Raw genomic sequence first — 16930 nt, 5'->3', positions numbered from 1 at the left:
CCTCCCATTTAATCAAAATCTGGAGGTTGATGTACAGACTAGAACACTTAACAAGCATTAGCAGGAAGTTGATAATTGGAGAAATTGCACGTCCATTTGCACATTTTGTACATTTTTGCTGCAAATACTGAACTGCAGACGAACAATAATACGCTAAACTGACAAACATGGCAGAAGTAGAGGACCTGCATCTGAATGTATCCTGAAAGGCTCTCGGTCCCTCCGCCACAGTTAGTCAGAGGTCATTCATTCAGAGTTCAGCGCTTTTGACTGCAAACATTGACGACTTGGTTAAGAGGCCCAACTTTTAGCCCGTCTGTGTTACTGCTTGTCTTTAATGGCCTCAATTCAGTTATTATTAGCGGCTGCACGTCTAATTGTGCAGGAAAACGCTTCACCTGGTGTGACTTCAGGCCAGACCGAGTCCAAACTAATGTGGTAAATAACAGAACTCAAAGAGGGGTTGTTATTTAGAACCACAAGAAAAACTTGGAACGCTCTGTGAATGTAAATGTCAATGTAAGAACCAAAAAGTCTCATGTATTTAATTTCCAGTACGCGAAGAATAATACTTTCATTCCCACTCATGTTGGTAATTTACCTCATCAGTAGTCAAACTCTCCTACAGTTAGTTCATAGTTGTTCTGTTTTTTTTGGTTTGTTTTTTTTGGTTTTTTTAGGTGTGCTGGTATCAAATGCATCACATTTCAATATCTTTATGTTATGTTGTTTGTGGAATAAAATACGCGTTTATGAGATTTTCCAATCATTACATTTTGTTGACACGGAATGTATCAAATAAATAAATAAACAATGTTTTAAAATGGAACACAGTATGTTTAAAGTAGAAAATAATAATAATAATAATAATAATAATAATAATTGTTATATCTATTTCAGATCTGACCTTTTGATCGTCTTGCAAAACAAATAATAACCAAAAAAATCCTTTTCAAGCTGCTTCATCAAACAGCAGAGCCAAAAATAATAAGTAATCAAGTTTTGTTTTGTGTGTAATTCCGGTGCTGTTGCTCATCTTTGCAAATAACATTCATCAGGTGCATTTTTTTTTTTTGTTTTGTTTTTTTTGCAGCTGGATGACTTTGTGTCGTCTGTGTTGAAGCGTCTCTGTTCACCTGGCGGTCGTGATGAAACATCTTTCCAGTGAATGTCTCCTCGTAGTGTCGTAAAGCACAGTGCAGTGATTTAGTGTGGCGCAGGCCTTCACACTCATGGATCTGCTCTTTAAACCGTTCCCCTCGGATCCCTGCCTGAGACAAAGTGTTGGGCTTCCACTAAACCTCCTGAAAGTAAGCGCGCGTGTGTGTGTGTGTGTGTGTGCGTACGTGCGTGTGTGTGTGTGTGTGTGTGTGTGTGTGTCCCTCTTGCTCGAACTTGTAATAGTAATGTGAGTATGACAGCATGAATCCCCCCAGGAGGCGGATGAATCTGCTGAAGAAAACAAGCAGCAGCTCTCCTCCGTTCCGCCGGCTGCACGGCGTGTCGACCTGTTACCCACGCACACACTGACAGCTCTCAGCCTGAACCCCGCAACGACTCCCGACACGCCGGAGGCGTCGGAACAACGGCGAACTTTGCAATTAAGCTGATTAAGAACCCGGTCGCTCTCGCAGTGTCGCAGTGTGAGAGCCCTGGTACGGAGGTCAAGCCATGTTAGGACCGCCGGCCCTCGTGGTGAAGTAGGTCTACATTTAAACTCGCTGGTCAGCCGTTCTGGTTTTTAGTATTTATCCTGATACTTTAATCCACCTCCATCACACAAATTCAGCAATCAAGATATGTTTAATTGAGGGGATGGACGATAACGATCACTACTGAGGATGATCGATATACTATATTGGGTGATATTTAATTTACATTTGTCATGGTACAGGCGAGCTTTGACGTTGTGGTCCCTGAGTTGTATTCAAAATAAAGTGAACACAAATAACAAGTAACCATTTTATCTCTTTATTTATTTTAATTAGACGTGGATCGATCGCAAAATTAGTCGGAAGATTAATGGTGACAAAATTAGCCGTTACAACTGTCAACCCTGGAACTTTGCCATCAGCTTCATCGCTAAACAAATGAGAGAAATCCAACTGAAGACGTTTAAATTTAACAAACCTCATCAAGCAGCATTTCTTCCTGTGAACACTGTTATTTGAGTGACTGCGTTGCTCAGCCGTAATGACACTGGTTATATTCAGTAATATAACATTATTACGATTAGAAATAATAATTGTTGATTCATACTTTGGGGAGGAAGCATATCTTCTCAGCGTTACCGAGAAAAGGGTAATGCAGATATACGTAATGTGGGCGTTGACATTTCAGTTGTATTTACCTTTGCTGTGTTCGACCTTTAGACGAGCTCTCAGTTTGTTGTGTCTTCCAGCACGTCCATGTACCTGCCATACTTCTGTCATTTCCTCCTTTGCTGATCGTCCCACCGGTCCTGGAGGTTTCCTTACTGTAATAACAGACGCCGACACAGCCGCTGGAAATACAACACCGAAGCTTTTTTATATATTTGTTCCCACTGTGAACTTTGTTCATTCGGTGGTCTGACTCACATTCACTTCTGATGTGAAGGAGATGTCATTTTAATCATGAGCCGTGGGAATACTGTCCACCATAGTGTCTGACCACCAGACTGTATAACAGGTCGTTGTGGGAACCAGAGGAGTTTTTGTTTGTTTGTTTGTTTGTTTTAAGTCTGACGATACTGAATCTGACTCGCAGTTACAGCTTTAAACAACAAAAGATCATGGTAAAAGCATTAAATGGCTAAAACAGGCAAACAAATAAACGAGCTCAATTGTGAAAACACCTGAACTTCTTGTAATTCTATGACGGTCCAACTGCTAAAATCCAAAATGTCATTGGGTTTTCATTGTTCATGTTGGGCTTATTATGGAAGTTGAAAGACACTGTAAATGTATTTACAACAAACTTGCTGAAAACGTTTGTACGTCTGCGGTTAACAGTGTGTGGCTCCTTATGCTGAAGGTTGTTCTGCTACAAATACTCCAACTGAAGCACTAATAATGTTCTGTATCGGTTTAAATCAAGATGTTTAAGATCGTCTAGTTGAATATGATTATCCGGTTGTGTTGACGCAGTCAGGAAGAGGGACGTCTGGTAGCGATTGATCTGGAAGCACCTGCTTCTTGTACCTGGAGAATTTAATCTCCAGGAAGTGGAAACGTGAACGAGGAGCAGACAAATGCAAGCTGACAGTCCTACACCTTGTTGCATTCAGGGAAATCCCCTGGGTTTGTCGCCGCCGTGAACTCGCCTGGATTTCCTTCGCCTGAACGGTTTCCCTCGTCTTGTCGCAGCTGTAAGATGTGACGCTAACGCTAACGCTAATGTGTGTTTGTGCTACAGCGGTGAGGAGTCGGCGGAAGACTGGACGTTGCTGATCTCCTCCACCATGCAACCACGCAGTGCTGAGGGGGCGCGGCGCCGGCTCCAGGCCCACTAAGAGCAGTTGGGGAGGGGGGGGGGGGCGCTCAGCCCGATGGCCCCCCCCGGCCCCTCCGCCCCCACGCCCCAGCTCGCTCAGTGCTAAGCACGCCTTTCGCCCGTCGCTGTGATGAAGACCGCCAGCCGCGCCTCCCAGCCCCAGAGCGGCCCCCCGCTGGTCCAGATGAGGCGCTACACGCCGGGGGTCTACCCGTTCCTGTTCCCCTCGGTCATCAGCTCGCTGCCCCAGCTGCCCCCGGCCTCGCCCCACCGCCCCCAGGCCCAGCAGCCGTCCAGCAGCGGCAGCACGCCGTCGCCCGCCGGTAAGTTCCACTCGTCTTCCAGGAATATTGGTAAACTGGGAACTGTGGGAAAGTGGGAAAGTTTGTTGAGCTTCATGAGTCGTTTGACATGAGAACTAGCGTCTCTCGTGAGCCTGGCTGTGGTTATCCAGACGTTTCCCCGGAGGGTTGGAGGTTACTGACAGGTCACCACTCACCTTTGACCCCCCCAAGCCACTGTTCCTTTGTCAATAATCAAAGTTAACTCAATAGGAGGGTTAAAAGCAGAGCATTAGGACGACAGGTTGTGTTTGTTAGCGAGGACATTTCCATGACAGACATGATCCCAGGATTGTGTTTGTTGTCATCATGTGGACACTCCCAGACCAGGAAATTGGATTTTAATAACCCGTTAATCAATGTTTGCTGATAGTTTAGCAGTGCAAAGACCAAACCTTTACTGAGTTGCTGGTTCATCCACTTTTTTTTTACTTTCTTCTTGCCTTGCCTTTGTGTCTCGTCCTTTATTGATAAAGAATGATCAATTAAGATATTTATTGTGATTATTCAAACATAGGTTTCTGCAGAGGTTGTGATTTTACAGGTTGTTTATTGCATTCAGTGGAGTTTGTCTTATGTTTGTGCTGGAAATTGTCAGCGAGATCTGGCAACCGTGTGCAGATACAGTCCAGGCTTGATCACGAACACTATGAAAACTTCACAAGCATCATTTTGATCATTTTGTTTTTGTTTTTTTTTTACTCCAGCCTATTTTTTTGAATGAATGTGATATGGTTCAAAACACTTTTAACTTTTTCAAGCAGGACTCTTCCAATACATTTTACTTGAAGGATTTACTTGGTTCTGAGTTATCTGAGGAGAGGAAGCTGCGTCACAATAAACTCCTCCATCACTTCTGTATTCTACATGGTGGCTCTTCACAATAAACTCCTCTCTGGCAACTGGAAATATTCAAGTTGACAATGACCTATAAAAAAAAGGAGAGAGGCCCAGCAGCAACAGTGAGGAGGAAAAACTTTTTTTTTTTAAACTTGAAGAAGCCGCAGACAGACGACGGTGGGTAGCCGGCTGCCACCGGTTGGAGTGAAGGGACTGCGAAAAGAGAAAGGAACAACATGGAGAAACAACAAAGAGTCGACAGTGGGCAGGCAGGGGGGGCCGACAAGCACAGATCAGAAACTCAGAGCTGTGTAGACAGAAATACCTGCAGGAAGAGACGCAGGACCGACAGGATGGAGGACAACCTCAGGTCCTCTCATACATCCACCAGGACTCATTATTGGAGCCCACAAGTAACTAGATGTGCTTTTTAAAGGCCACAAAGAGGTGGAAGTATGTTCCCAAGTTGTAAAAGACAAATATATCTTCTGTTTCCATCTGAGTACACGTGTGTTCAGTTGAATAAATAATAGTCATCGTTGGACTCTTTTTAAAAAAAAATGTTTTTCCACAAATTTTGGTTTAATCCCATTATAATCAAGTATCGTATTTTCCAGGCTTTAAGTCACACTTTTCCTTCATTATGTGCCTGATACGTACCAACAAACAAACAGACAACCATCAGAGCAAACAAACAAACCAGCCAGCCAGTCAATGAACCAACGAACGACTGATTACCAAACTAACTAACCACCAAACAACCAATGAACACGACCATCCATCCAAACAACGAACACCAACAACCAAACATGTAAATCGGGTCAGTCTGCTCGTTGTCCTAACCATCCAGAATTATTTACAACAGAACCATAGAGACTGTGCAGATGAATGCTGGAGCCCCATCAAAGTTTACCTCCAGGTAACTTGCACCAGCCCCGGTTGTCTCTCCTCTTTTAAAACTCAATCCACAGGAGGACGGCCTGATTGACACACAAAACAGTGATTTGCTGGGACGGCGGCGGTACCCAGCCCCCAAACCCCCCCCCCCCCCCCCCCGGTGTTCCCCTCCGCATCCTGACACACTCCCGTTTGTGTCGCCGGAGCCTCAGTTGTGCATTCTCCAACCCCCAGATACAAACCCCATGTTTACTCCCACTTGTTCCCCCTCCCTCCCTCCCTCCCTCCCTCCCTCCTCTCCCCCACCTCCTAATAAAAAAAAATAGAAATCGTCTCCGACATGAAACCCAGCAGGCGGGTTCACCCAGAGGGGATCCTCCTGCAGCAGCTCAGCTCTGAAGTGTAAATAGACACAGCACACAGTCGAGAGGTTTATTTTCCTTGTTGTTGCAGGGTTGTTGTTTTTTTTTTGGTTTTTTTTATTTCACTTAATTTGACTCTTGCTCAGGAATTCAAGGTTCACACCAGTGCAGACGATACGGTCATTAGAGAAACAGCCTGACGTTTAAGGATCCAGTCAATATCACTCAGTGTAATAGGAATGAACAGTTTATTATAAGCACAAGGTTAAATTAAAAATGTATGAATGCCATCAACTGTCAAATAGTTGCCAAACCCTTTTTTTTTTTTTTTTTTTTCACCTCCACACTTTCTCGGCTCCCACATATAATAAGACACTTGACAGGTTTGTGTTGAGAATCCAGAATAAATACAAACTCAGCACATCTCCACTTTTTACCCATTGCCTTCATAATATGGCAATAAAGTTAAAATGATAAAATAAAGACATCCCACCGTCATCCTACATCATTAACTGGAGATTTGCTTTATCGGCGCTTTAACAGGTTATATTGTCTCACAGAGTATCACATGATGACAATGTCTCGTTTTATTTTTCCACAAAAATAAACATTAACTATGGAACGTGGCTATAATCTGAACCAAGTCTAATTAAACTTGGTGTGAAATGCAGTAGAATGTTCAAAGAAGTTCTCCTCTCCTTGATGCTTTATGACATCATGGCTTTTAGGCTAATGCCAGTTTGATAGCGTTCATGGCAGCATGGATCTCTGAGCTCCTCTCGGGAAACGTCTTCGGGCCGACCGGCGCCTCTTGCAGGCCAGTTTGGTCCCGGAGGATCACGGTTGACACTCCTAGTTGAGACTAATTGTTTTCATTGTGTTGAACGAGGATTCAAACCCCACATCATTTCATTTTGTTGATAAAAGCGAATGCAAGAGGACAACTATTTGTCACCATTACATTCTATATTATTACATGATGCAAGAGGGTCAACTGAGCGTGAGACAAACCCAGTTTGACCATCAGAGTTGATGACTCGGTGCTTTTGTGCGTCAACAATGTTTGATATTCATTCTAGCTGTTAAGTTCTGAGGCTTTGAAATGATCATTTCAGCTAATCTTGAAAAAAAATATCTCCTAAAATAATAACTAGAAAGTTCAGACTTACCAGTTGTCTGGACAGCAATCAAAGCAAATATATGTAAAACTACAGCATCCAAGATAATATTTGACAAAGGCATTTTTTTCCGTGGAAATTAGATGAGAGGAATCTATTACATTGGCCTGATCTCACCTCAGAGACTGAGGCGGGTAGAGTTCAGACATGAAATACGCTGCAGCATCCGAATGAAAAACCAATGACAACAATAACAAAAAGTAGATTAAAAAAAGGGAGCACATGCTGTCTGCGGCTTGATCCTGCTTTGTGTGGTGAGAGAGACCAAAGCAGAGGCTTGTATAATTCCCCGCATTAGAGAGGAAAGAAGAGACGGCGGCTGGTCGGACGGAGACATGACTGAACACGTCTGAACTCTTAAGAAAAACATCAAAACCCATAAAACAAAACAACAAGAAAAAAAACCTCAGAGCTGATGAATTTTGCCGTTTGGTGTTTTACGCTAATGATTGCCGTCACGGAGTCCCCGGGGGAGAAAGGCACTCAAACGCACCCCGCGGTGGGTCGCCGGTCCGGTCCCCCCCCGGTCCCCCCCCTCGCCGCCTCCAGCTCCGCTGGGATTGGCAAAGGAAGCTGAACTGGGCTTCGTACATCAAACTCCTCACGGAGCTCCAGCAGCACCGTCAACTCCGCCAGGGAGGAGGAGATGGGACGCAGACAAAGGACACCTTGTATTTCAATCACATTAATGAATTCATTGGAAGTTTTACATTTAGACTGCAGCAAATTCTTAACAACGCCAAAGTTCAACAGATGAAATCCTTCAGAGGACGACGCACGTGCTTTTGTTTTTCTCAATTTTTTTTTAGATTGGAACTAATTTGGCTTGAAGTCCAAAACTTCTCATCCCAGAAACTTCTTAAAGTGGCGATGCTCCAAAGCAACTTTGAATTATTTCTATTATGAAATTATTATAAAGGCCAATATACAGTACCGAGTAGTTTTGAATGAGCAAAGGTGACCAATACACAAGTTGAAGACAACAAAAGCAAGAAACTTAACTGATAATTTCACATTAGTACAAATCGAATCTAGTTGAACTGTGATTTTCTAATGAATACAAGCGAAAGCAAATATAAGAAAAGATAGTCTGCCATGTTCAGGCAAAAGTAAACCAATACAAAGTCTGATAGTTTCACTTCAGTTCAAACACAAACTATTGACCTGGTGTTTTTATATGCATATGAACTCGTGGCCAAACAAGAGGCAAGATAATGACCTGCAGGTCTAGTGCAGGTAATGGTCTAATAAAGTACAACAAAGGTTCCCCAAGATCTCCGGTAATCAAGACCTCTGGTAATCAGGTCTTGATCACCAGAGGTGCTTTCAAAACCTGAATCCAACCTGAGGAACAGTATTTTTCCTGCTTATAGTTCATACACGTCACCCTTCACATGATCATGTCAGGATGTTGGATAGTGGATCCTGTCACTCACCCCCCTCCCCCCAACCCCCCACCTCCTCCATGCTCTCCTCCCATCTGGCCTTGGGGGTAGGGGGGGGGGGTATTGTCTACCTGTACTTCCAACGTGTCAGCCTCCCACCTGCTTCCGACCTGACGGATTATCAAAGCCTTCGTTTGACAGGGGAAATGTCGGCGTACTTCTTCCTCTCATATCGAGATGCTTACGGAAACATTCCTGATCCCCCCCACCACCGCCTCACCACCTCCCACCGCCGCCTCTTCACCCCCCCACCACCAACAACTGTTTGGGCCCGGAGCGTCCTGCCAGCTGTGACGAGCACCATGATGGGAGGTAACCTTGCTGCCATATAGGGAGAAGGGAGTGGCCAGTGTGATCTCTTGGTGGGAAGGAACCATGCAGCTGCTTTGGTTTTAATCAATCCAGAGCTGAAACGGTTTGATTCAACATGAATTAAACATGAATGTAGCTACAAGAGGAATTCCCCAGAAGACTGAGGGCTCCGGCATACACACAGTCTCTGTAATCTACGGTTCAGTTGTACGTTTTGGAGAATCTAAAGCAGTGCTGGACAAACTGTCCATCGGTTTCATTTTGAGAGGAGACGTGTCCAGTGAGAGGAGACGTGTCCAGTGAGAGGAGACGTGTCCTTCAGCGTTTGACTTCACTGTATTGGACAGTTAAAACACCAGGGAGGACCGACAGATTCACACCAGCAGTGTTTGATCTTCCTGTGGTCAGGTGTGAACGCCCCCACTCTGATCCAGATCAAACTACTGAACTCTGGTCCACTTGAAGACATGGGAGTAGTTCTTCATCACTTCTTCCTCTCTTCTTCTTCCTCTCTATTTATTCCTCTCTTTTTCCTGACTACTTCTTCCTCACTAATTCTTCCTCTCGACTTCCTTTCTATTTATTCCTCTCTTCTTCTTCCTCTCTATTTATTGCTCTCTTATTCCTCACTACTTCTTCCTCTCTACTTTCTCTTCTCTGCTTCTTCCTCTCTACTTCTTCCTCTATTTAGTCCTCACTTCTTCCTCTCTACTTTCTCTTCTCTACTTTCTACTTCTCTTCTTCCGCTCTTCTTCTTCCTCTCTACTTCTTCCTCTCTATTTATTCCTCTCTTCTTCCTCACGACTTGTTCCTCAGTACTTCTTCTTTTCTACCATTTCCCCTCTACTTCTTTCTCACTTCTTCATCTCTTCTTCTTCCACTCTCCTTTTGCCTCTCTACTTCTTCCTCTATACTTCTTCCTATTTACTTCTTCCTCTCTACTTCCACCGGTGATGTTCTTTAATGATCCATCCATCCGTCCCACCATCCTCCTCCTGTAAACTTGTTCATCGTGCTTTGTTTCTTTAAAAATCCTACTTTTCTTGCTCGCTTTTGCAATGCATGCAAAACAACATGAGAAGTTCTACATTTGTGTTTATTGAGTGAAACAGTCCTTCAGACTCCGTCTGGCTCCGTCGCCAAAGCTCCTCCAATCCTGTGCTTCTTATTAATCATGTACAAACCCGAGTTCATTCTTTTCTGTGTCACCACTTCTTATATAACGCACTTAAAAAATACATCTTCTTTACATAAAGTGTGCTCTTAAAGTGTAACGCATGAGTCAGACAGAAGTCACACTGCAGGAGGAGGACGTTTCAAGTTTCGTTATGTTTTAAGAGAGGGGGAGAGAGAGAGAGAGAGAGAGAGAGAGAGAGAGAGAGAGCGAGAGAGAGAGAATGTGTTTATTCCTGCTTTCACGTTGGCCAACATGCCAGAATTAGGTGTCAGTCTGCAGTCACACCTACACGTTCATCCCTCCTGGTCCCCCCCCCCCTCCTTCCCTTCCTTTGTCTGCCTGGTTCACTCTGAGTCTGGCTACCTGTCTGTCACTGTTTTCCTGTTGTTATTTTAGAATCCATCGCAGGGTATTTAGGTCACACGCGGTTTCTATCTCTGGCAAACGATGAATAATGCAGACGCCTCTCGTTACACCATGCGCTAACCTCCCGGATTGAAAAATCAATGTGCCTCCAGTGGCCGACAAGCGAAGGAGGCGAACTCGCCTTGGCCGAGAGGCGCGAAGGCATCTCGCAGTGTCATCTCGCCAAGGTTTCCCCCGGGTTTGTCCTTCTGTCGGTGCCTTTCGTCAAATACAAAATGCTTTTCATGTGGGTGTCGCCTTGCGAGAGGCGTCTTCATTCAGCGAAGGCTGAATGTGAGGAGAGCGCGGGGCTTCGTGGGGGGGTGAAGACAGAGAAAAGGAGACGTAAGAAAAAGATTACTGGTCTTTTGACAGTGCGTGGAGGAATGCCTGAAAACGAGACCATTGTCGGTGCAGTATGACTGATTGAAGAAAGAAGTGGGGGGAGGAGGGGGGACTGTGGAAGTGGAGGAGGGGTGCTGGGAGTTTCTTTTACCCCCACTGTTTCCAACCTTTGAGTGCACTCCCTCCTACAGTTCATCCATAGTTCACACTGCCAACAGCCCCCCCCCCCCCCCCAAGCGTCTCTTCCACGTTGAAGCAGCAAGAATCCAGCACATCGTACATACCAGCGCACATCCATACATGGAGTGTAGCGGCGCCGCTCTGTTCTCCTCTGCAGCTCCACACATCCTGCAAAGCCCCGAAATCTCACCACACGTCCAGTCAAAACGTTGCCCAACGCCATTCAAGTGCAGACAACTGGAACTGTTAAGTCTCTCAGCAGGTGAAAAAAGATATGTGAGCATCTTTATTGAGCAAGTCACCTGAAAATATCAGGGTTGAAGCTCTTCTGTTGTTTCAAGAAAGAGCAAAAACATATTAAATGACTTTGAAACAGATGAATAAAGGTTGAAGGATTCAGTACGCAGGCTGCAAACAAGCAGAAGTCACAGTGCTGATGGGATTGATCCACTGAAATTCATCGAGTCCCAGGCTAGCTATGAGCTAAGAGCTTCTGTTTGTCTTTTTTATTTATTTTTTGTTTCCTCTGGGGGTTAGAGAAGAGCGGCCCTCCACTCCCAGAATGAGGAAGGATTAAAAACATGGAGCCACAATCCCTCATGAGGGACGTTACGCAAACAATGGCTGCACCTGTGGTGTTAGCTGGCTAATTAGCATAGCCTGCTAATGAATCATGGCACAACTGCTGGTATTCAAAGTGGCGACTGTGTGTGAAACAAGCGCGTCTTTTACAAACGGTGTGATTGATGTTGACTTTTAATGTAAGTTAATGTAGTTAAACGTCATAACAGACACAAGTCATTTTACTGTCACCGTTTGTGTGGGTTTCTTTTTTTTTTCTTTTTATGTACCTTTACATTTTATGATCTAATTTGGTTTAAGTAGCTCCGCAGCATCTTCCAGCTGTTTTCCAGACCTGCTGTGTCTTGGAAAGCTTCTTATCGCTTCTGTAAAGTAATCTGATGTTTCCAAGTCCCAACCAGTTCATTTTGTGTGTTTTGTTTTTGGGTTTTTTTTAAATGACGAGACTCCCGACATCTGGCGCACATCTGGAGCTCTTTAATGAGAGCTTCAGTCTGCCTGAGTCTTTACTCCCGGGCCGTCATCAATTGGCTTCATTCTCAAGATGTCAAGAGCCTCGAACCCCCGTCTTCTCTCTGGCAAGCCGAACAATGTCGATACGTGAGTGATAACACTCTGCGGGGGGGGGGGGGGGGGGGGAGGGGGCTCGCTGAGCAAAACTTAATTGGTGGAATGGCTCCAAATTTGAAATGGATCTTATGGTATTAACTCCCAGAGGCAATAAGCAGCCTGCGATTGGAGCTGCTGCTGATTACCCAGCGCTGCGGTTTATTGATACCATTCCGCCGCGTTCTGCACCTGTGGGCCAAAGCGAGGCTCTTCTGCTGTTGGGACCCGGTCCAAACTCAATTTGAAGGTTTCTCTCTTGGAAAAATGAATAAATAAATAATAAATTCGCGCGCTTTGTCAAAATTCCAAGTCGGTCCTCCTGCGAAGGAGACGCCGGTGGTCGATCGGAGGTAGATGCGCCTACACACCGCCTGTGGTCACAGCACATTCTCCACGGTAGCCGTCCACAAATCAAGAAAACGGCCCCTTTTGTATGTTCATTAATAGGCACGACATGCGTTCACACAAAACCCTGACTATTCTCTGAATGGACTTTGATTGAAAGCCGGCCTTTTTAACAACAGCAATTCTTATTCTCGCCCTGTAGCAGCTTGTCTGGCTGTCCGGACTCTTATTTATTGCCCCCTTGAAGATGAGACAATGAAAACGCAGTTCTCAGAGCTCTTGTTTGCATTGAGAGGCCCGAAGCACAAAGGCAACCGGAGAGCATCTCATTGTTGGACCGACCGGCAGAGACGCTTCAAAGATGGCTGGAATTTTACCCTTTTTTTTTCTTCTTTTTTTCTTTTTTTTTCCTGTGGGTGGTGGAGGAGGGGCTCTGCAAACCTCAACCAGGAGGAGGAGATTTCATCAGGCGAAGGGATGTATAGAGGGGGCAGGGAGATCCAGGAGTCAAACACAGGCCAGCGCCAACTTTCCAGGGCTATTTTTGGCCCACAGGAAGGCTTTACCGCGCTCAGGTTTTTGCGCGGCGAATCCACTCCCGGCTCCAGATTTAGATAAATGATCCCAGGAACTGTATCCAGCCTTTCGTCAGCGTGGATATTTCAGTGTAAGAGCCTTACACGTGATATAAATACAGCTTGGTATTGAAAAACCAGTGAGCGAAGTCCAGTTTTCACAGTGTGTTTCCCCCTTCATTTGATCTGGACTCGACAAACAAGCGCGGGGAGGGGGGTTGGGGGGGGGGGGTGCATTGGGGAAATGAGTGGTATTCTTAAGCTTCCCACAAAGAAGCTATTTAGTGTGTCCACGAGTTCTGTGTATGAACCTGCAATTACGAGGCACAGAGCCCGAGTCTGCTCTCAGAGATAAGTTGGACGGATGTTTGCTCTCATTCATACGGGAGCCAATGTGCTTTACTCTGCAGAATGAGCGACTGATACTCCACAACATGCTCCAAATACACTCTGAGACATACAATAGGCCACAGACAACAGCGGTTTGCTTTTTTTCATTTGCAGGTAATTCATTCAGAAAAAGCAATTTCAAGGATGCTTAGTTTTTAGTTTTGACAACAACTCTTAGAATCCACCGACTCTGGCAAGACGACGCCAGGTTTTTCTGTTTGTTTGTGTGTGTGTGTGTGTGTGTGTGTGTGATCTGAGCTCACGTTACACATTTCTGAAACATATTCAATGTTTTGTGTTCGTCTCTGTGAGGGGAAATGTGGCTTCTCTTGATCTCTGCCTTCCAGAACATTACAGTCGAACCTGATGGATTCTCCTGACCATTGGTGATCGGTGATGGCTCAAGACGTTTCAGTGACGCTCAACCCGAGGTTCAGATTATCCACTGAAACAACGGTTTGTGGGCCAGGAGCAGGAGCGACCTGGAGGTCTGTCTTTCCCATCACAAAGATAGAGAAATGTATTTATATACATTTAAAACAAAGATACAACCCAATGCTGACCGAATGACATTGGTCTGTCGGTTCGGAAGGGTTCAATGAGGTATTTAAGATGGAGGACGAATGATCAGACGTTCCTCTGGCAACCTCAGTGCTTCACTGGAGAGGTAGCGTTATCTGGATTCGAGGGCCGCCACACAGAAGCTTCTTTATGCGGCGCCTCTTGTTGGCCGCTGCTTCCCGGCCGCCGTCGCCGCGCAGCAGCAGGAACACATGGCTCTGGTGGAGGGTTTGTCTTGGGGGAAGGCCAGCAGACTTTTCTCGTTGGCGGCGAGAGCAGAAACCGAAGCGTGTCTATGCCCGTTCTCTTTCGTGGCGAGCCGGGTTCTCTCGGTTGTTCCACCAGGAGCGGAGCCACGTTCTCCCCGGGTTCGGCGGCGGCGGTGGCGATGCTTCGCCGGCCGACTGATTAACAGCCGTCGGATGAGTGGAGGCGAGGAGGAGAAACACGGAGAGACAAAAGGCAAACAGAGAACAAAACAACTCAGTGACGGATTGATGGTTTCACTACCCGACTACATTGAGCCGCTGGTTCAGCGTCGTTTAAAAACAGATGTTGAATGGTTTCCACCACAGACGAGGAAATGGAGAGGAGTGATATACTACCTGCTTATTGATGGCTTCTGCACGGTTTGGAGCTCATGCAGCTTTTATTATGTCAATACGATCCCGCTGAAGGAAAAAAAACAACACAGTTTTCACAAATAGCTTTTGCCGTCATTTAAAGCAGAACTCTGCTCTGATTGGTCGTCGCAGTCACCTGATATGTGTTGCGTGTGAGTAGGAACTCCAGACGCACACAACAAGTTGATTTCTCAGCGTTTCCTGCCTGATTGAAGACATTCCTGGTGTGGCAGCATCTCTAAAGTCAAGCTTCTCTGCTTCGGCCGACATCATGAAGAGATGATGGTGATTCCTCACGTTCATATCTGCCTTCAATGAAGCACTTTAGTTGTTTTCTGGTTGTTTTTTATGATCATTTAGGGTTGTTGGTTTTTTTTTCTAAAGCTGTTAGGTCTGCTTTCTAAAAGCTGTTTTGACTTCATTCTAGTAATGAGACATGATATACAATAATAAAGTAAATTATATATATACCGCATTTCGGATTTGATCCCAAATCTTCAATTGAAAAGATTCTGGTTGATGAATGAATTAAATAATACACACAATAACAGACAATAACAGACATTAACGAGAGCAACTTTTAACTGTTCTTTTTTTAATAATAATTGTATAAAACGTTTTTGACATTACATGTTTGATCAGGGATAATGAACCATTCTTGCTTGTTTATGGAAACATGATTATTTGTAGTGTATTTTTGTTTTTGTTTTTTTTGTTTTTGAACTTTTTCCAAGATTATTTTTCTGCATTCAGTTCATAAAAAATACAGTAGTCCAGTCACAGCTTTTCTTTATTCCCAACATTTGAAGATTGTTCTTCAAGACAATTTTTTTTCCTTATTGTGAAATAGTCAGTTCAGCATGTTCATATAATTCAATAGCTATAGGAAAACTGAGAAATAGAGCTAAAGCGGTGGGTCACCGTAAATATTACAAACATCTGTTTCTGTTTATGCAAGAAATGTGAAGTTTTAATCTCAAGAATAAAGTCAAATAAAATTAAGAACAAGCCCCAAGTTTTGATATTATTATTATTATTGTTATTGTTATTGTTATTACCACCAGACTTTTTTTTATGTATTTATGTATTAAAAAAATGTATTTCATGCACTAAGTCAAATTGTTCTGGGAAAGTTTGAAGTGTTGAAAGTGGAGATCAAGTTTTTTTTTTTTTTATAAAATATTTCATTATTCATTTGTTGAAATTACATTTAACTGTTATTCATGCATATATTTTATTATGTTCATAAAATTAAGTAATTTTTAGGGCCTGTCCAAACGAGAACATCCTTTTCATGTAAATGCATCGTTTTTGTCCGATCAACCATGTGGCACCGCATTTTAGCATTTCAGGAGCATGAAAACTTTTCTTTTTTTTTTTTTTTTTTTAACACGGGTTCCAGAGGGGGGGGGGCAGACTCGGCTTTGACGTCTGGAAGGGCAAAGATTTCTCACCTTTGTGGAAAATGATGATGTCTTCTTCTGTGTTTTTGGTGTGTTTGGTGAGTCACAGTGCCCCCTAAAGGCCTGGCATATGTACTACATTGTGTTGAGCCGTGTTCATAGTGGCGTGTGGACAGAATCTTTTTTTTTTTTAAAGAGGCCCAAGGACAACGAAGAGGGTTTTTCTTCGGGTTAACTTTCCATTCAACACTCTAAACGTTTGACGACTTAACTTTATTCCTGAAGTTTTGACTTTTCTGTCGGATCGTCAGTTGGTCATTGATCCGGCTGCCACGTTGATGGGAAGAGAGCAGGAACCCACCAGGAGGAATAGGAGAGGAAGGCAGACAGAGAAGAGAAGAAGAAAGGTTTGGGGGGGGGTTGGGGGGCTCACGGTGGGGGCGGGGCTTGGCGGGTACCGGTCCGCCCTGTGGGCGGGGCTGCAGTCCGGGGTCAGTGTTGGCCCTCAGGAAGGCCCTTCTGGTTTCCTGTCCTCTGGGTGACCCCCCTCCTCCAAGGCTGCAGACTTATGGCAGTAATCAGCCGCTGTCAGCACCTTGGTTATGCCGCATGGCCTCAATCCAGTAAATGTGAAAGGGACGTGTAATAGCACCTGATGAAAAGTAAGTTTGTTTGGACTGAAAGGAGTCCCTCCGACTTTTTCCTGTTTCCACACTTCTGTCCCTCTGCGCTGGCTCTCTCCTCCCCGTGGCCTTGTGTTCGTACCAGGAAGGTGGAACGGCCGCGTTGCTAAAGAGGCTGCGAGAGCAAACGCCTGTTTCCTCAATGGAAACATGAATCACTTGCGAAGCCATTTCGCTCTGGAATAAAATACAGAACTCCAACA

The 16930-nt window shown here is 44.6% G+C and overlaps 1 protein-coding gene across 1 annotated transcript in view; it reads left to right on the top strand.

Moving 5' to 3' along the window:
- Positions 1-3604: 3604 nt before the first annotated feature.
- The window catches only part of LOC308144368 (retinoic acid receptor beta-like), a gene marked incomplete at both ends in the record, with an annotated part of 99178 nt that continues 85852 nt past the window's right edge, over positions 3605-16930 (top strand). Inside the window, one exon of the mRNA XM_080515473.1 lies at positions 3605-3797. Coding sequence (XP_080371599.1) covers positions 3605-3797 — 193 coding nt within the window. The remainder of the gene's footprint in view (positions 3798-16930) is intronic.

This window comes from Blennius ocellaris, assembly GCF_963422515.1.
Source record: "Blennius ocellaris genome assembly, chromosome: 20".
In the NCBI taxonomy this organism is placed as follows: Eukaryota; Metazoa; Chordata; class Actinopteri; order Blenniiformes; family Blenniidae; genus Blennius; species Blennius ocellaris.
Note: the sequence above shows the minus strand (reverse complement) of the source record. Positions and strands in the feature narration are given on the sequence as shown.